At 42.6% G+C, this 19,483-nt stretch overlaps 1 protein-coding gene across 1 annotated transcript in view; it reads left to right on the forward strand.

Moving 5' to 3' along the window:
* The window catches only part of LOC124606090 (fatty acid synthase-like), a 448,407-nt gene that overhangs the window by 23,402 nt on the left and 405,522 nt on the right, over positions 1 to 19,483 (forward strand). The window contains exons 2-3 of the mRNA XM_047138055.1: positions 4,588 to 4,740; positions 4,918 to 5,091. Of these exons, the coding sequence (XP_046994011.1) occupies positions 4,588 to 4,740; positions 4,918 to 5,091 (327 nt within the window). The remainder of the gene's footprint in view (positions 1 to 4,587; positions 4,741 to 4,917; positions 5,092 to 19,483) is intronic.

A 19,483-nucleotide genomic window follows, 5' to 3' on the forward strand; every position in this document is an offset into this window, starting at 1 on the left:
CTAACTAGGCCCTCACACTTGGTGGGAGACGCTATTCCCTACGCATCTTTACGTGCTCACTGTTCACTCAAAACTGAAAAGAGCGACGCAGCACGATCGACGGGCATACTAGAGACACTGCCCAACACATTTGTGCAAAGCTTTACTGGATTTCCCCAGTGGTTTCAACTTCGCAACCGATTGGAACTTACTCTCTGGACAACCATCGTACTTGATCGGGTTATTACGACTAGCTCAAACAACTTTAGGAAATTCCCCCGTAAGTTTTGCGGTGTTGTCAACTTTCGACACATAATGTGGCCAGCGCTCAGTTTCAGAAATGAGCTAAAGTCGTTACTACTCATTTTAGGTTTGGACACCACCGTCTCTCCATTTGCTACTACGTACAATACCATTCATATATGTCCTACGCCAAGGCTCGGGATCCCCTAATGTGGGGGGGCCCATAGCATTTGCTTTGATTAGTAGGACTAGTTTATATTTTGCGTGGATATTCAGGCTTATGTACTTCTTTTTAATTGTCTACTCGTGTTTGTTTTATAGTGCAGTTGTATAATCATTCCCTAAACTACAAGCCTACAAACGCCATCTGTCAGAAAATCAAAATAAAAGATTTTTCAAAAGAACTAGCAAAACAAAGTTGGGATGAAGTGCACAAGGAAACCAATGTGAATATGAGATTTTCTAAATTCTCCACATTATTTAAATTGAACTTTTAAAAGGCATTTCCAAAAGCATGCATGTCTGTATCAACGTCTTACAAAAACAGATGAATAGCAGCAGGTATTAAGAAGACCTCCCAAACACTTTTTTAAATACCTCAATTTCATGAAAAAGAGTCGTAGCACAAATTTTAATTCTTTTCATCTGCTTCGATCATTATCGTAGAGTCACAATGATTCAGAATTCTTAAATTTCTATCATAGATAGAAAAAGATCTATAGGAAGGTGCTGATTGCTGCAAAAAAGTCATTTAATGACAAAATAATATATAATGCAGAGAATAAAAGCAAAGCAGTCTGGGATATTATAAAAAAGGAAACAAGGAGAGGCAAACAAATGAAGAATAACATACTACTAAGGGATGGGGATAAGGTAATGAATAATCCACTTCTCTTAGTAAACTATGTAAACGAGTATTTTTCGAGTATTGCATAGAAGGTACAGTCAAAGTATTTACAAGTTTAGACCAATTTAAAATAGCCTAATTCATTTACCCATACATTTACAGACTTCTAGTTAGAGACAATCATTAGATTTACTCCTGGTATACAATACTTCTTTTACAAATAACTTATTAAATAATGTTATGCCACACTGTTCACTCATATCTCACTATCAATCACTGCACACACTATACACACATTGTTTCATAACACTTCACTCACTACACAAACAAACACACATACTGGCGATATCTGGGCCATTAGTGTCGTAGACAATAAAAAGAGACTTAAATGTCTCAGGGAAACATTTAATTATAAGATCTAGAGATAAAGAAATTGCAAAAATACACTTATTTAAAAAGGCAATTAAAAAGTATGTGTTGTGCAATACATTTTATACATTGAAGGATTACTTAGATAAAACAGAGTATGAGTTTGGTAAAAAAAGTCATATAAATAAATAATAATAATGATTATAAAACATCCAACAGTCCACATAACACCTTCACACTATGTTTTTTCTTCTTTTTTCCTTTTATAGAAAAACTTACCTCAAGCTACGCTTAGCACAGCACTAACACCTCTTTCTCTTTCTGAACACAGCATCTCACTCATTATAGAGGGATGCTGTCTCAGTTTTTCAGGATAGCAAATTGGAAGTTGCAGTACAGAAAACGGTCCAGAGATCACCGGTGTATGTGTTTGTGTGTGTAGTGAGTGAAGGTTATGAAACAACGTGTGTATAGTATGTGCAGTGATTGACAGTGAGATATAACTGAACAGTGTGGCATAACGTTATTTAATAAGTTATTTGTAAAAGAAGTATTGTATACCAGGAGTAAATCTAATGATTGTCTCTAACTAGAAGTCTGTAAATGTATATGTATATGAATTAGCTTATTTTAAATTTGTCAGAACTTGTAAATACTTTGACATCCTTGTAAAAAGAGTTCTAGGGATGAATGAAGCTACTACTACTACTACAACTACAAGATATTATTTCACTTTTTGTGACATTAGTCAGTGTTGTGATAAACAAATTTTAATATTTTTGATTCTGATCATAAAAACATTGCCGTACGAATTAAATACAGATTCTCAAATGAAAGAATTTAGTTTTATATTTAATTAACGTGTACCTAGGGTCGCAAGCAATATTTGTTATGTACAGTAATGCAGGGAGAAATAGCTGCTTTATGTGTGAATAGTTCAGGGGAAAACTGTTAAGCTTATGTTTCAATTCACCAAAGCAATTAAAATAAAATAGACTTTTTTTAAGTTCACCCTACTTATTTCACTTCTTGAATTTAGTGGGAAGTGAGCAGCAGGGAAATGGTGGAACGTAGTGTGCATGTCAGGGTGGATGAGGCCAGTGACTGTCTGTGAGAGATGATGTGTGAGCGACATTTTGTTGAGATGGATGGGTTGGAGGGGAGTCAGCATGAAGGAGGTGGAGGGAGACCCACGTTATGTACTTCCCCAGGTGTCCTCAGACTACTTACACCCTGTGAATACTATTACAGTTAACAGCAAATACTTTGCAGTTCTCATGTGCTGAATTTGCTATCTGGCCTTCTGAAATAATTGGTTTATCTGGTGGCCATTTTCTGTGGGAGGCTTGGATTTTGTCCAGTCTAAAGAAAAAAATGTGTGTTCCACATGTTCCCTGCAACACTTGTGCCAATTTTTTGGTGGTAGTGTGCAGATTTACAAGTTTCTGCTGTGTAATGGATGTCAAGTAAATTACAGCGATTTGTCACAGAAATCAAGAATCCTCTGGTTTAGACTCTACACTCAGCTCCAGACCAGAGGGCTCTGATCATTCCTCAGAATGACACTGTAAATGCACAGCTGTGCGGAGTCCTCACAAGTATGGCTAGCTGCCTTCACCACTTCCAGCAGTCTCCAAAAAGACATCATCGGTCCCTATGTGAAAAATGTTCTGCAGCTGACTGCATCCTGTGCTCTCAAATGCTCTTAGTATGACCTCTGCCACTTGGCAGACAGTTCCTCCTGGGATATACACTTCATGCATATTTGTTTTGTTTCACTTCTGTAATACAGTTACCTCAAGAGAGGCCACAATGCACTAACAGTGGAACTGCCTAGAACTGTAAGCTCTGTCTTTCCACTCTGTCGGAGCCCTGACCATGACAGAGGAGCAACTGCTGCATGAGCAGGAAGCAAAACTTACAGCCAGTTTGTTAGAAGTGTGTGGGTTGTCTTTTGGCCCTTGACCACGTACGGTGCTCTTGTGGGACAGATTCATATTTGGACACATCACATGCATCATCATCAGATGGCCATCTGGTGCCAGACTGGCGTTGGGGGTTCTCCACAGGCCACATCGCCAAAAAGAGTAGCTCTCGAGCTTCACAACATCTTTACAACATGGGATTGCCCTGCCACTCCATCACTAGTGCAGTTAGCAGTGGTCGTATGGAACTGGTTAGCAGTGTCAAGTGCAGCTTCCAACCATTCATGAACACTGGTCAACCCCTTCATTGTGATATTGTAATGGTCATAATAATTAGCAATCTCTATATATGAATGTGTCTCTTTCGATGATAAAATAACTGTAGGAATTAAGTGTGAAGCTAGATTACGCTTACATAAAGACTAAACTAGGAGCAGTGAACAAACGTGAGCTGCTGCTGCAGCTGCTGCTGCTGTGGGAAATTTAGAATTCAGGATGTTGTTACTTTTAGTGTGTTATGTTTAGCACGCGTCCATATCTACACCCATGCTCTGTAAGCCATTGTGAAGAGCATGGCAGAGGCTACTTCACATTGTAGGTGGATGTTGGTGATATTAGGTGCTTACCTTCTTATAAATGGATTGCAATAGATGTGCTTTGCTGTGTTCCATAGTTTCCCTGTTTTTAGTGTGACAAACTGACACTTGTGCAAATAAATTTGCCCCGTAGCAAATAGCTGTATTGGATTGAACTGCCAAGAGTCACAAACCTGAGCTACAGTACCAAATGTAGCTCAGGTACTATCCTTACCCTTGGATACTGACGCCTCTCTAGGAAGTACATGACATATCACCACTGCTTGACTTTACTGTGCATGGCTTGCCAGAGGGGCCCTGTATGGGGGAGACAGGGCCCAACAGGGACTGAATACAATAACCCCATCCCCCCAAAAAAACAATTCTGAACTTTTCTCTTGCACTGAAACTGAAACCCACATGAAGTGGTGCACTTCATCAGTTGGGAAGTCAGTTGTGTCACATGTCAGGGGAAGCAAGTGCAAAGGGATGGGGCTGTTAATTGTCCACACTTTGGAGCAGAGCTATATACTACACACTACATCTCATGTAGAAATAATATTAGAAAAGATTTGCAGTTTGTGTTATCTTACAGAGAGAATGTGAAAACAATTACTATTGTATAACCATGTTTTCAATTAATTCACAGGATTGTGGGGTGAAGAACCCCATACAGGCAAGCTAAACAGCCTTTCACATTTTGATGCAGAATTCTTTAATCTTCCCCCTGCAATAGCTGATAAAATGGATCCACAAGCTCGCATAATGACTGAAGTTGTGTGTGAAGCTATAATTGATGCTGGTACGTAACTAACTGAACTATAAATAACATAATAATCAATAAATTAATCTTGTTCAAATATAGTCAGTCTTTCTATCCAAATATTTTAACTCTATGTGTCATATAGACAAGCAAATGTCCTTTTTATGGCCTTCTTTAGTAACACTTATTTTTATATCTGCTGTCCTTATATTACAGGTGTGAATCCTTTAACACTCCGAGGCTCTCGTACTGGTGTTTTTGTGGGACTGTGCTTTTGTGATTCTGAGTTTTACTGGTTTTCTGGTCTGCACTTGTTCAACAAAACAGGGGGATTACATTCTTTCAGAAGTCTTCTTGCAAATAGAATATCATACATCTTTGACTTCAAAGGTACGTATTTGTACATACTATAAATTAAGATTGAAAATAACTTAACTTTTGCCATGGACTGGGGGTAGTGAACATTTTTTTACCTACTGCCCACTTCTGTATTCTGTTACTAGTAAAATTTTCTATTCACACAGTGGTTCCACAGCAGTGGTGCTTTATGAAGGAGGAAAGTAACAAACTTTACATCAAAATTTTATGAAAACCTAATGAAAATGTATTTAAAATTTTTACTGCCTGCTGTCCACCAAGAAAGCTGGAATGCCCAGTAGTGGACATTGGGGACCACGTTTACTACCACAGGCATAGATAGTTACACACACACACACTTCTGTACAGGCTGAATACACAATTCTGTAACTGCAGTTCTACAGTTTGACTACAATGGGGGGTTGTGTCGGGTCGAATGGGGGAGGGGAGAAAGGCAGCAGAAGTGGAAAGGAGGGTTGAAGAAGAGTGGCTGATGGCTCATGGGATGCAGCAGATGCAAAGGATAGGAATGCGATATGGGCTCCAGCTCTGGTGAGCTAGTGCAGTGCACAATGATGATGATTTGGAACAGTGGACTGGGAGTGGGTGACAGAATAGAGGAAGCAGAGACTGCAGAAAACAGGGTGTAGGCACAGTGTAGGGTGAGTAAAGCTAGTGCCTTGGAGCAGGGTGGAGGGGTTATGGGGCTTGTGGAGATTGAAGCCTGGATGATTAGGCAAATGAAAAATATGTCACAGGACAGTTCCCGTCTTTGTAGCTAATACGGAGGGGACAGATCAAGATGGCAGGGGTTGTGATGCACCCAGTGAAACTGAACAGTCGTCCACAGCAAAGTGACATGCCAAAGTTGTTACCTTTGCTCCTAAATCATGCACATTCTGCCAGGACTTACACTACTGTAACTTCCCTGTAGCATAGACTTTAACCAGTAAGCAAGCAACGAGCTTTTGTTACATATTTCAAATAACCTAGGTTGTCCAGAATGATCTTTTCACTCTGCAGATGACTGCATGCTGATTTGAGGAGAGAGGTACTGGTGGAACTAAAGCTGAGTTCCACATCAGCACAAACTCTGCTGCAGAGTGAAAATCCAGTCTGGAAGCAATACCCTAGCTTATGTCTAAGCTATATCCTTTCTTTCAGGCTTACTAGACCTACAAGGCAGGTAGGAAAACTTCTATAAAGTTTGAGAAGTAAGAGAGAGCTCCTGGTGGAACTAAGGTTTTGAGAGTGGCTTGTGAGTCAGGCATAGATAACTCAGACTGTAGAGCATGTTTCTACAAAAATCAGAAGTTACAAGTTAGTGCCTTGAGCTGGTAACAGTTTTAATCTGCCAGGAAGTTTCAAAACTGTGTTGTAATTATGAAGCAAGACTCCATTTATACACAATATGTGATTCTTGATTACATATATTTTAAAAATATTAACATAGTTGTGGATAAAATGAAATATAGTAGTCATGAAGGCAGCCTGATGTTGTCTAGAAGAAATACGACTCATTTGTGCAATGTCTGTAGGTGGAAAGCCTGTAAGGGAGATTTGTTTCATGCTGAAGGGGAAGTAAGTTGTTGATGTGCTAGTATTGTTGAAGAGCTTAACACTGATAAAATGTTTTGGCGAGGATAGGAGAAGTGGACACTGTTATTCAAGAAAATGATCCAAAGAGTTGAAGAGGACCAAGTGAAATATTCTGGAAAGCAGATGCCTCTGTTGTTGATGGATAAGGACAGATCGCCTTGATCCTGCATACAGATATTAAGATATCAAATGAAGAGGCGCCAGAAAGAATATTATAAGAGTACAAAAACTGTGTATACTGAACTGTGTCCATGAGGTGAACAAAGTACTATATGTAGTAAGTATTTGAAAATTGTTTACCAAGATCCCAGACCAAAAACCAGTATCTGATTTGTGAGGTGATTCTACATCTGAAAATAAACCAAATAAGTCCCACGAACATGTGTCCAGTTTAAGACTACATATATACATGAATGATTATGAAGACAAATGTGAATTTTATTTACCAAAATGGTGTGTAAGTGCTGTGATAGTCAGAATAGAGGAGGGACTGATGACTGATCCACCCTACAAGAGGTGTTCAAAAAGTCCCTCACCCAACTCAGTGCACTTGTCATTGCATTGGAGGGTGTGTTGTGTTTTGCATATTTGTTTTGTCGATCTTTAATGCAGGCAAAAACATGCAGGTAGATCTTCAGTCAGGAAAAATGCTTATGTTGCGTCTGTCATGCGATTTTGTAGGAGTACATGCCCTATCACCAGATCATCAGTCATACCACACCAAATATTTACTGAGAATCTAACTTGGAATCTTGTTTCCATTGTGTCATGTGGGTTCTCCATCACCCATGTATGAGAGTTGTGGGTGTTCGTGATCCCATTGAGTAAATGTTGCCTCATCGTTAAATAAACTTAATTGCATGATGTCTCTGTGTATGGCCAACCATTCAGAAGATTGTTGTCTGCTTACTGAGTCATCTGATGCAGATGTTTCACAGGCTGCACGTGGAAAGGATATTAGCCCTCAGAATGTAACGTGTGCCATACTCAAGTTTGTGGAGTATCGAGCTGACTGCTAATGCACCATGTACTAGTGGTGAGACTCCAATGCACCATTGCAGTAGTGTCATCCCTTTTTCAGCTGACTAGACAGCCTCATGTTCTGATGTTACATGTACATGAAGTAGTGTTCTGAATTCATGTAATGTTTGAAAAACCCCGGTATACTATGGCGTACAGGTTAATCGATCAGGTAAACGTCTCTGTTATCCTGTCGCAGCCGCAAGGGCACTGCCATTACAGTACTGATACACAGATATGTGTCTGTGTATTCTTCTGGGTGAACATATGCGAGATGGTGTTATTCGTGGACACAGTGGTTCAAATGGTTCTGAGCACTATGGGACAAATCTGAGGTCATCAGTCCCCTAGAACTTAGAACTACTTAAACCTAAATAACCTAAGGACATCACACACATCCATGCCTGTGGCAGGATTTGAACCAGTGACCGTAGCGGTCGCGCGGTTCCAGACTGAAGCACCTAGAACCGCTTGACCACACCGGCCGGCTGGACATAGTGGACTTGTTCAATTAAACAGCACCGTAGCATGACATTTATTTGATCTCCTGTCTGCTCACTGATCCAATCCACACTTACGCACTGTGTATGCTTGCAGCTGTTGCCTCAATGTGATGACACAGTGTTGCCATACGTTGGAGAACCCTCGCACCTGTTTTGGAATGGGTCATTCATCTGCCCCACCATTATTCTGTCCGTCATAGTGCCTACACAGAATTGTGGTAGGTAATATTCACATTTGCCTTCAGATCCATTCATGGATGTGTGTAGTCCTCTTACACTCCAACTATGTAAGGATCGAAAATCGGATACATGTTCATAGGACTTTTTCGGGTTTTTCAGATGTAAAATCTCTTCACAAATCATGTGACATTACCTGCTGAATCCCTCATCCTTTGATAACCTGCAACTGCCATGATATAAGTCACACTCATGTCAGCTAGTCTTGTGAAATGGATGATTTTTTTTTATGTAATTTGAGAAAAAGACACAAGGCTATGTAAATTAAAGTCGAGAATAAGACAGGGTTATGTAAATTAAAGTCATAGTGATATTAAGTGCAGTGTGGTCTGATTTGAAATTGGTGCTTTCCTCTATATCATAGCGATAGCAAACCCCAGAAATGTAATTCACTAAAAGCTGTAACTGGAATCTTTTGAAAAAAAGAAGTAGAGTGCAGTCTGAATAATGAAATAGAACAGAAATGTATCTGATTACTTACACTATATTCTAATACACATTTATTTACAAATGTTTCACAATTGCAAACAGTCTTTCTGAATCTTATCTTTACAACTTAAAACGATCCCCCTTGTATTCCATCTGTTTTTAATATCTCACTTTATCCCATAATCATTTCCATGTCCATAGGCCAGTGTCTGTCTGTTAACAATGCAGAATAAACCTAAACATTTTTCGTTTCTGTAAAATGACAGAAAAATTAATTAATTGTATTCTTACATTGCAAAAACAAGAAACATCATTTATTAAGCACAATAACACTACTGCTGCCCATTTTAAAAAATTCAATGCTCCTGTTTAGGTTTTTTTCACTCACTCACTGGGGTCACTTGTGTTAACTGTTGTGTTCTTTCCTTCAAGTTACCATTATGCACAACAAATGGTCATGCCCTCATCTGTCACAGAGTGTCTCTTCATCTCTCCAATGCTTGTGGCATGGAAAAGAAATAAACCCACATTAATTACGACTCCCTCTTTACCTGCATAGTTTAAAACTTTTTATTTACATTACATTTCATTTGGGTGTGAAAAAAAACCCTCAGGGGACACCACCTTAACATAGCACTATCCCTGTGGACAAGGAGGTTTGCTTGCTCTGGATCCGGAGGGCTATGCCGGCGGTAGCGTAGCTACCAGCAGGGTCACCCAGGCCAGACGGGCCAAAGGTGAGGAGCCAGACGTAGTGTGTCCCACAATGACCTATCATTAGCATGCCTCCTACCCTATCCTATCCTAAACCTCTCCTTTTTCCTTACCATTATCAGCCCTTGGCAGGGATATGGTGAAGTTCTTAACTGCAGCTACGGCAGAGAAGAACATCTTTGGTACGACGCAGCTGGCAGAGGAGGCACCCTTTCCCTCCTAAGGGCAAATGAGGAGTGGAACCACTGCCTTGTGGTGAAGTGGGATCTTCAAAGGCTGTGGGAGTAACCCCTGAAAGAAAATCCCCATACATGTTAGGCTTAGCAGACCAGCAGATGAGAAAAAGTTGTTATTGCTTTCAATAAAAGAATGAGCCTTGGATTAAAAATACCTAAGTAAACAGCACTTCTTGTACCCCTGGAACAAATGATGGCTCTTCACAGCCTGAAGAAAAGCCAAGGAACACAAGAAGATACACTAAACAAGAACAGAAGACTAGAACCCAACAAAAAGTCAAAAACAAGTTGAGAGTGGGAACATCAAATGTAATAACGTTGACAGGAAAGACTGAAGAGATTGTAGACATGATGGAGAGGAGAAAGATTCATATTCTTGGCTTGAGTGAGACCAAGTGGAAGGGAAAAAACTATAAACTGCTGAGAGGTGGGTACAAATTATACTGGCAGGTCACAATAAAGAGGCAAAAAATAAAGTGGGGTTTGTGTTTCACAAAGACATTGACCCAGTTACAGATGTGAGCTTCGTAAGTAAAACAATAATTAGAGCAAGAGTGAACTTGGAAAAGAATTGTTTTACTATACTCCAAGTGTGCGCACCTCAGCAAGGGTGCAGTGAGGAAGAAAAAAACGAAATTCCTTGAAGAACTGGAAGACCAAGTAAGAGAAGATACTTTATGATAATTGGGGATCTGAATGCTCAGATCGGCATGGATAGAATTGCATATGAGGAGGTGATGGGCCTTTTTGGATATGGAAGATGAAGTACTAAGGGTGAACAAATTCTAAATCTGTGCATAAGGAATCATCTTTTAGTGTAGAATACATTCTTCAAGAAACAAGGTAGCCATAAGATTACTAGATATGGCTGGGATGGCAAATCTAAGACAGTTATAGACTGCATATTAACAGACAAATTAATTGGAGGAAAAGTAAGGGACACTAAAGTCATACTGATGTGTTGGCAAATGTGCCAACACCTTGTAGATAGAGGCGGCCTAAATGCACGCTACCTAACGCAGTCGGGCGTGAATTCTGGAACAGGATAAGTAGTGAATTCTAATAAGAAAAGTATGCAGCTCCTCGAATACTTAACTTTTATTTATCCTTGTTGAATACAGCATTCTTGATGAGACATTTCATACGATAACTATCAAACTCTGTAAGGCTAATGGTGCCTTGCTAGGTCGTAGCCATGGACTTAGCTGAAGGCTATTCTAACTGTCTCTCGGCAAAATGAGAGAAAGGCTTTGTAAGTGTAGTCGCTAGCAAAGTCGTCGTACAACTGGGGCGAGAGCTATCCCGTATCTCGAGACCTGCCTTGTGGTGGCGCTCGGTCTGCGATCACACAGTGGCGACACGTGGGTCCGACATGTACTAAATGGACCGCGGCCGATTCAAGCTACCACCTAGCAAGTGTGGTGTCTGGCGGTGACACCACATTCCTCCCCCGCAAATCGGCGAACGGTCGTGTTATAAGGCTTCCGCCTGCGTGGGGAGGACCCCATGTTGACGTATGCGATGAGGTGGGGAGCCTAACAACAGGCGAGGCTGTGCCACCCGCACCCGGCCATTCGGTCCGAGGGGAACTAGGAAACGCCTGAAAACCTAGTCCAGGGTGCACGTCAACATGCGGTGTATGTGCCCGTAAAGAGACAGGAGGGGCCGAAGGGTCGACCTCCATTGCGTCGGGGTAGCCGACGCGCGATGACGTCATGTGGTCCGGAGCGGGCAAGAGTTCCATGGTGGAGGACAGCTGGTCACGGGAAGCGATCGGCGGCACGTGACCCAGGGAGGCGCTTGGCGGCTGCAGCGAAGCGTCGAATGCGGGCGGCGCCGGCGGGAGAACAGGCGGCGGCGGCGGCGGCTGCGGCGGCGCGTCTCCATGGGGCAAAATGGATGGCATCGTCGGTAACACCTGGGGATGAGGCGAGCCAGTAGATGGGTCCCCAGGGCGCTGACCGGACGGCACCGTCGCTGAAAGTAGACGGGGAGCGGCAGAACCTGTGCGACGACAGAGGCGCAGCTGATTGAGATGCCGACGCACATCACCAGAGGCCCCCAAAACCAAATACATCGCGCGGCCGAGCCAACGCCATGAACCTCGATAGTTGCAATAAAACACCACGTCGCCTGGAGCAAAAGCAGGAGTCTGCCGCTGCACAGGAACCTGATGCGGCGGATGCAGCAAAGACATCAAGGTTCGATGAGGACGACCGTGGAGCAACTCAGCCGGCGAGCGACCATCTTGGGGCTGAGAGCGATACGATGACAAAAAGAGCAACAACGCGTCCTCCCGAGAATGCGACTCTTTCAACTTCAACATCTGTGACTTGAAAGTCCGGACCAATCGTTCAGCGGCACCGGTTGACTGAGGCGAAAACGGCACGGATGTCAGATGTTGAATACCATTGGCCTGGCAGAATGACTGAAATTCTGCGGACATGAATTGTGGGCCATTATCGGAAACAATAGTCTGCGGAAGACCTTCAATGCAAAAGATAGCAGACAACGCTTGAATGGTGGCAGAGGACGTCGTGGAAGACATCCGGACAACAAAAGGATAATTACTGAAGGCATCTACCAGAACCAACCATCGAGCATTCCAGAATGGACCAGCAAAATCGATGTGCAAGCGTTGCCAAGGGGAAGTGGCTTTTGGCCATGCAAAGACTTTCCGCGGCAGTGCGGATTGTCGTTCGACACACGCCATGCAAGAACAACACATATTGGTAATCACAGCATCGATTCCGAACCAAGTACAGTGCTGACGAGCAAGTTGTTTCGTTCGCACTATACCCCAATGTCCTTGGTGAAGAAGCCGTAAGACAGAGGACTGTAACGAACGTGGGACCACGACTCTGGACTGACCATTATCAGAACGCAACAACAAAACACCACGTCGAACAAAAAGTCTCTCCTTGTGAACAAAAAATCGGCGAACCAACGGATCCTCGATCCGAGACTTTGACAAAGGCCATTGCGTAGCAACAAAACGCAAAACGGTAGCAGGGACAGGATCAGCAGCTGTGGCTGTAGCTACACGACGAAAGTCAATCGGAAACGATTCGACCACTTCATCGGTTTCCGAATCAATGAACATGCAAGCAAGTTCGGAAGAATCGAATGCTTTATCCTCAGCAACAGGCAAACGGGACAACGCATCGGCATTTCCGTGCTTAGCAGTGGACCAATACAAGATATTGTAGCGGTACTGCGAGAGGAAAATAGACCAGCGAATGAATTTCTGCGCTGTACGCGGAGGTACAGGCTTGTTCGGATGAAAAAGCGACGTCAAAGGTTTGTGGTCTGTGATGATGGTAAAGTGACGACCATACAAGAAATCATGAAACTTAGTAACACTAAACACGAGAGCCAAAGCTTCTTTCTCTATCTGTGAATAATTTCTTTCCGCAGACGAGAGCAATTTGGACACAAAGGCAATAGGGCGATCATGCGAGCCAACTTTGTGCGCAAGCACAGCACCGATCCCGAAATCCAATGCATCTACCATCAACAAAAGGGGTTTCTGGGGATCGAATGGCGTAAGGCAAGTATTAGAAAGCAACGCCGATTTCAACTGGCGAAAGGCGCGTTCGCATTCCGTCGTCCAGACGAACGGAACACCCTTACGGCGTAAGCGATGAAGCGGAGCTGAAATGGAAGAGGCATTGCGCAGAAAGCGATGATAATAGTTAATTTTACCCAATACACTCTGTAGCTGTTTCATATTCTGCGGTGAAGGCAAATCTTGTATGGCACGGAGGTGCTCTGGACTCGGATGTATGCCTTGGGCATTGATGACATGTCCCAAATACGGCAAGTCCCGAGCAAAAAACACACATTTGTCCTTCCGCAAGCGAAGACCATTTTGTCGCAATACCTGAAATAATGTTCGGAGGTGTGCTAAATGCTCGTCGGCTGTCTTTCCGGAGATCACAATATCGTCCAGATAGTTCTCAGCAGTAGGGACCGACGCACAAACAGTTTGTAAATATTGCTGAAACAATGCAGGGGCGGATGCACACCCGAATGGCAGTCTTTTGAAGCGGTACAAACTAAGATGCGTGTTAACCACCAAGACGCGCTGGGATTCGGCGTCCACTGGGATTTGCAAGTACGGATCTGCTAGGTCCAACTTGGAAAAGTATTTACCCGGGCACAGTTTATCAAAAAGATCTTCCGGGTGGGGTAAGGGAAAAGTTGCAGTCACTAGTTGTGGATTCACTGTTGCCTTGAAGTCCACACAAAGCCTCAGTTTTCCGGAAGGTTTTGGCAAAATTACTAAGGGTGAGGCCCAGAGAGAAGCTTGCACACGTTCAATTACACCCTGTGATTCTAGATCGTTTAAAGTTCTTGTGACCTCATCACGCAATGCGTGGGGAACATTGCGCGCTCGGAAAAATTTCGGTTGCGCATTTACTTTCAGTTCCAAATGTGCTTCATAGTTCTTAGCGCAACCAAGGCCCGGTGCAAAAATGTCTGCAAATTCTTCACAGAGACGAGAAACACTGTCTGAAGGCACAGTCTGGTTCACTGATAGGACCTGATTTACGATAGACATGTTAAACAATTGAAATAAATCTAAACCAAACAAGTTCACTGCAGTAGAAGAACGAAAAACGTAAAATGACACAAGTTTTGTTTGTCCGTTGTATGTGGCAAGAAGGGTGCACTGTCCTAACACAGGGATCTGCTGTCCTGAATAACTTTTTAACTGAACATTTGCGGCACGCAACGGAGGTTTGCCCAGTTGTTTGTACGTGTCGTGATTGAGCAATGAAACTGCAGCTCCGGTATTGAGCTGGAATGGTATGACCGTGCCATTGAAGTCCAAATCTACAAAAAGTTTATGGTCCTGCTGACAACAAGAGCGACTGTTTTGTGCAATTTGAACAGACACTGGTACAGAATCACTTGCTAATTGACGTGATTTCCGGCGACGTCGACGCACATGTTTTGTGGGACGAACACAGTCACTGTTAGAGAAAGTGGCACTGGACGGGGTGGAAGTAACTACATGAATGTCCATGGGCGAAGGTTCACGAGTCTGAGTGTCCTTGGTTCGATTCCGGCGCGAAGCAAAGGGCCTGGAATGGTTGTGATTGTCTGATCTGAGCTTTTTCTGGCAAACACTTTGAACATGTCCTTTCTTATTACAGAAAAAGCAAATAGCTTGGCGTGACGGGCAATTGTCACGCGAATGTCTAGTAGCACACCGCGGGCATGATTTCACTGCATTTGTGTGCTGGCGCGGCACACCTGGTTTAGAGCGTGGCGGCAGCTGTGCAGATGTGTGCGAGGGCAGTTTACCGGGCCGCGTAGCGCGCCTGGCGGGCCGGTTAATGTGACACACGGCTGGCGAAGTTGCAAAAGATTCCTGAGCACAGTCAAGTGTGTCTTGCCTATCCAATATGTCTATCACTTGTTGAAGGGAGGGATTAACTAGTTTCAAAATCTGTTCCCGTATGCGAACATCAGAAACGTTCTGCGCAATTGCATCACGTACCATTGTATCTGAATAAGGAAGGCCACAGTCACATTCAAACGCACAATCCCTAGTAAGGCCTTGCAAAGTTGCAACCCACTCCCTATTAGTTTGACCGGCCGTACGTTTTGTACGAAAGAAAGTATACCTCTTTGCAACCACATTAACTGTTTCTTTGAAATAGGCGTCCAATGCCGACAAAATTTCTTCGTAGGACAGAGTTGCTACGTCGCGTCGGGGAAACAATTTCACTATCACACGGTACGTTTGCACCCCTACACACAACAATAAATGAGGCTGCCGCTCGTTACCTCGAATTCTGTAGGCGGCGAGATGAAATCCAAACTGGCGTGACCATTCCGTCCAGGATTCTACGTCTGCTTGAAAATTACGGAATGGCGGTGCAACTGCATGTTGTGGCTGTGGTAGCGGTGAAGCGGCGGTGGCCGCATCGGTTTGCAGCGCACGTTGACCCTGGACGAGCTGTCCAAGGGCATCCAATAACGCCTGCGTCTGCTGATTCTGCAAGCGATAAAATTCGGACAGTACATCTGGAGATTGTGGCGAAGCCATGACACAAGTAAATGTAAGCAATTAGAAAGAACAAGACCCTTTCCGTTAAATCGTCGCCAGTGATGTGTTGGTAAATGTGCCAACACCTTGTAGATAGAGGCGGCCTAAATGCACGCTACCTAACGCAGTCGAGCGTGAATTCTGGAACAGGATAAGTAGTGAATTCTAATAAGAAAAGTATGCAGCTCCTCGAATACTTAACTTTTATTTATCCTTGTTGAATACAGCATTCTTGATGAGACATTTCATACGATAACTATCAAACTCTGTAAGGCTAATGGTGCCTTGCTAGGTCGTAGCCATGGACTTAGCTGAAGGCTATTCTAACTGTCTCTCGGCAAAATGAGAGAAAGGCTTTGTAAGTGTAGTCGCTAGCAAAGTCGTCGTACAACTGGGGCGAGAGCTATCCCGTATCTCGAGACCTGCCTTGTGGTGGCGCTCGGTCTGCGATCACACAGTGGCGACACGCGGGTCCGACATGTACTAAATGGACCGCACATACCAAGTGAGTTCTCGGATAAGGACCACAGGCTACTAGTAGCTGATCTAAATTATAAGAAGAAAAGTTTGAATGCTGTACAAAGAATGCCAAAAATTAAAGCATGGAAGTTGAAAGAAGAAGAAAATAAGAAAAGTTTCCAAAATCTAGTAGCACAAAAATTGCCAAAAACAGAAAGGGGTAGTGTAGAGGAAGAGTGGAACCTGTTTAAAGCATCAATCATTAACAGTGCTGTGCAGATATGCCGCAAGACAAAGGGTAAAGTGAAAGACAAAGAAAGTAGTTGGTGGAACGACAGAGTGAAAGACGCAATTAAAAAACAAAATATGCCAAAGAAAAAAATGGAGTTTGGATAAAGAAATCAGAACCAGGGGCTGGTGCCAAAAGATGATCACAAATTAACAACACTGGAGAAGGAATACTGACAAAAGAAACTCCAAGCAAAGTGAATTGTGAAAGAAGAAAAGGAGAAAAGTTGGGAAATATTCACCCAGAAACTAGAGCAGGATGACAAAGGGAACCAAAAACTCCTATATGGGGATATCATCAGGGACATAGAAGGTATCAGAGAAGAGATGAAGAATTATTTTGAAATCTTACTGAATGGGGAAGGTGTACAAGAAAAATACACCAAAGTCATTGAATTAGAGTAGGAGCAGGATCCAATCTCTTGATTAGAAGCTGAGAATTCCCTGAAACAGATGAAAAGTGTGAGGGCGGCTGGAGTAGATGAGCTGACAGCAGTTATGATTAAAGCTGCAGGAATCCGTGGAATACAGTGGTTACACTTTGTGCTGGGGGTGATATGAAAAGGAAATAAAGTGCCAGACGAATGGAAAAAAGGAATTGTAATACCATTGCTCGAGAAAGGTAGTAGAAAGAAATGCACCAACTACCGAGGAATCACACTGTTATCACACTGCCTTAAGATAATGGAAAAGGTCATAGAAAAAAGATTGCAGAAAATTCTAGAACACCAATTAGAGGAACAACAGCATGGATTCAGAAGTAATAGGGGAACAATAGACCTAATTTTCTCCCTCCATCAGTTAATGGAGAAGTATTGGGAAAAAGGAAAGGACCTGATAGTAGTATTCGTGGATTTCTAAAAAGCATATGACAGTGTACCAAGGGATAAAATATGGGAATGCTTGAGAAAACATAATGTTTTTCCCAGGTGCGTTTCAAGTGTGGAACCACAAAGAAGTAGCTTAAAGATGGTTTGATGGATCCTCTGCCAGGCACTTAATTGTGAATTGCTGAGTAATCATGTAGATGTAGATGTATATGAATCACAGTCTAGCTTTGGCACAAGCACAAGCTCATGAGGAGGGTGTTGGATCTGGCATGTCTGCAATCACTTCTGTCCAACCTGGCTTTCCAATCATTTAATGAGGTTTAAGAAGACTGGGAAGTATACTAAAAGTGTTTAGCATAGCATTTCACACAGAAAGTGACACCGAGTGCCCCAAGAGTCATGGATCTTTTTTTTATTATCAGCAACTCAGATCTCTATTGTGCAAAAATTGGCCAATGAGCAAAATGACCCCAATTAGCAGAATGACCAGTGTTGCTCCTAACCACTATAACGCACTTTTAAGTGAACACTTTGTTACAACAATGCTGAAGGTGGCCACTCATTTAGAGCTCCTCCAACACTACAGAGCAATATCATTGATCTGCAGGGTCTGAGAGAAAATGCAATTTTATGTGTTCTCGTGGAGGATAATACGCAGAATCATTAATACATGACATGATGAGAACATTAACAACAGACAGTTGAGTGAGTGCTCAAGCATTAAGGCAGTAGGATCATTCTTCTGCTGAAGTTTTGCATGTTGCTAGGGCTTTCGGCATTTCACAAGCAGCTCAGGCTACCTTTTCCACAGGATGTTATATATCAGAACAGTCATACTGATCAGCTAATGTGGTTTGACCCAGACTATTTATCTGTGAAACTGCAAAATTGCTGCATAGTTCAGGTAGAAGTGGAGCAGCCTGCACTCAACCAGACGGGCATTAGACCCTGTGCCGTCACAGTTTCTCAGCTCAGCTACTGAAATTTTTGTGGAATGACCAACTGTTTTGATTTTTTGCCTTTACATGCTGGACGTTTTAGCCCACATTATAATGATTTGTGTCAACAGCATTTTGGCCACAGCCAAATAGCAGATGTTTAATTGAGCCACCAGAGGATGAGTGTGCCTATGCAAATAAATGACATCACAAATTCAAGAGTAGTACCACACCATCTTATGCTGTCAGCAATGACTCATGATACTCCAATTTTATTTCTTTTTGATTCAGGAGTTCCAATCTCTATTAATCAACCTATGTACCTCCGTCTCGGATCTCCACTATGCTGTGGCCTAACACATACCACGAAATCCTGGTACTAGGACAGATAGCTCTGGAATTAATGTGTAAGGAAGTTACCTGAAACCTTCCTTTCTTTGTAGTGGCAGAACCCTCTGTGGAAAATCCTTTTCACCTTGACGCCTATACAATATTTGGGTTTTATAACCAACATCCAGTGCAAGCAATACATAATGCCCTCCCGTGTGCAGAAATGGATTCTTTGTCTTTCCAGTACACTCCCATGTTTACTCCAGGCCTGGGTAATGCTACTATTTTTTTTCCATCCTGGCATTAATAGAGTTGTCAGTGAGAAAATTTTTCAAAGCCCGCCAATACCTTTAGTGTTGCAAGATAAAATTAAATAAGAACTGGGTCATTTATAGGGGCTACAAGTGCTGTTCCAGTTTTCTTATAGCAAATGGGCATCACCTCTAGTCATCATTCACAATCCAGGTAGAGCATTATGTCTTTGTAGGGATTTTAAAAACATGCTAAATGCTCAGTTGTCTGTATTCCAGTCCGGTCACAAACATCACATATCCTATCAAAGGCAGGGCTACGTGTGAAGCCAGTCATGTGAACTGCAAGCTAAGCTGCAACCACTGTGCTGCCTTCTACGCTACTGGCCATTAAAATTGCTACACCAAGAAGAAATGCAGATGATAAACAGGTATTCATTGGACAGATATATTATACTAGAACTGACATGTGATTACATTTTCACGCAATTTGGGTACATAGATTCTGAGAATTCAGTACCTAGAACAAC

This window comes from Schistocerca americana, chromosome 3 (genome assembly GCF_021461395.2).
Source record: "Schistocerca americana isolate TAMUIC-IGC-003095 chromosome 3, iqSchAmer2.1, whole genome shotgun sequence".
In the NCBI taxonomy this organism is placed as follows: Eukaryota; Metazoa; Arthropoda; class Insecta; order Orthoptera; family Acrididae; genus Schistocerca; species Schistocerca americana.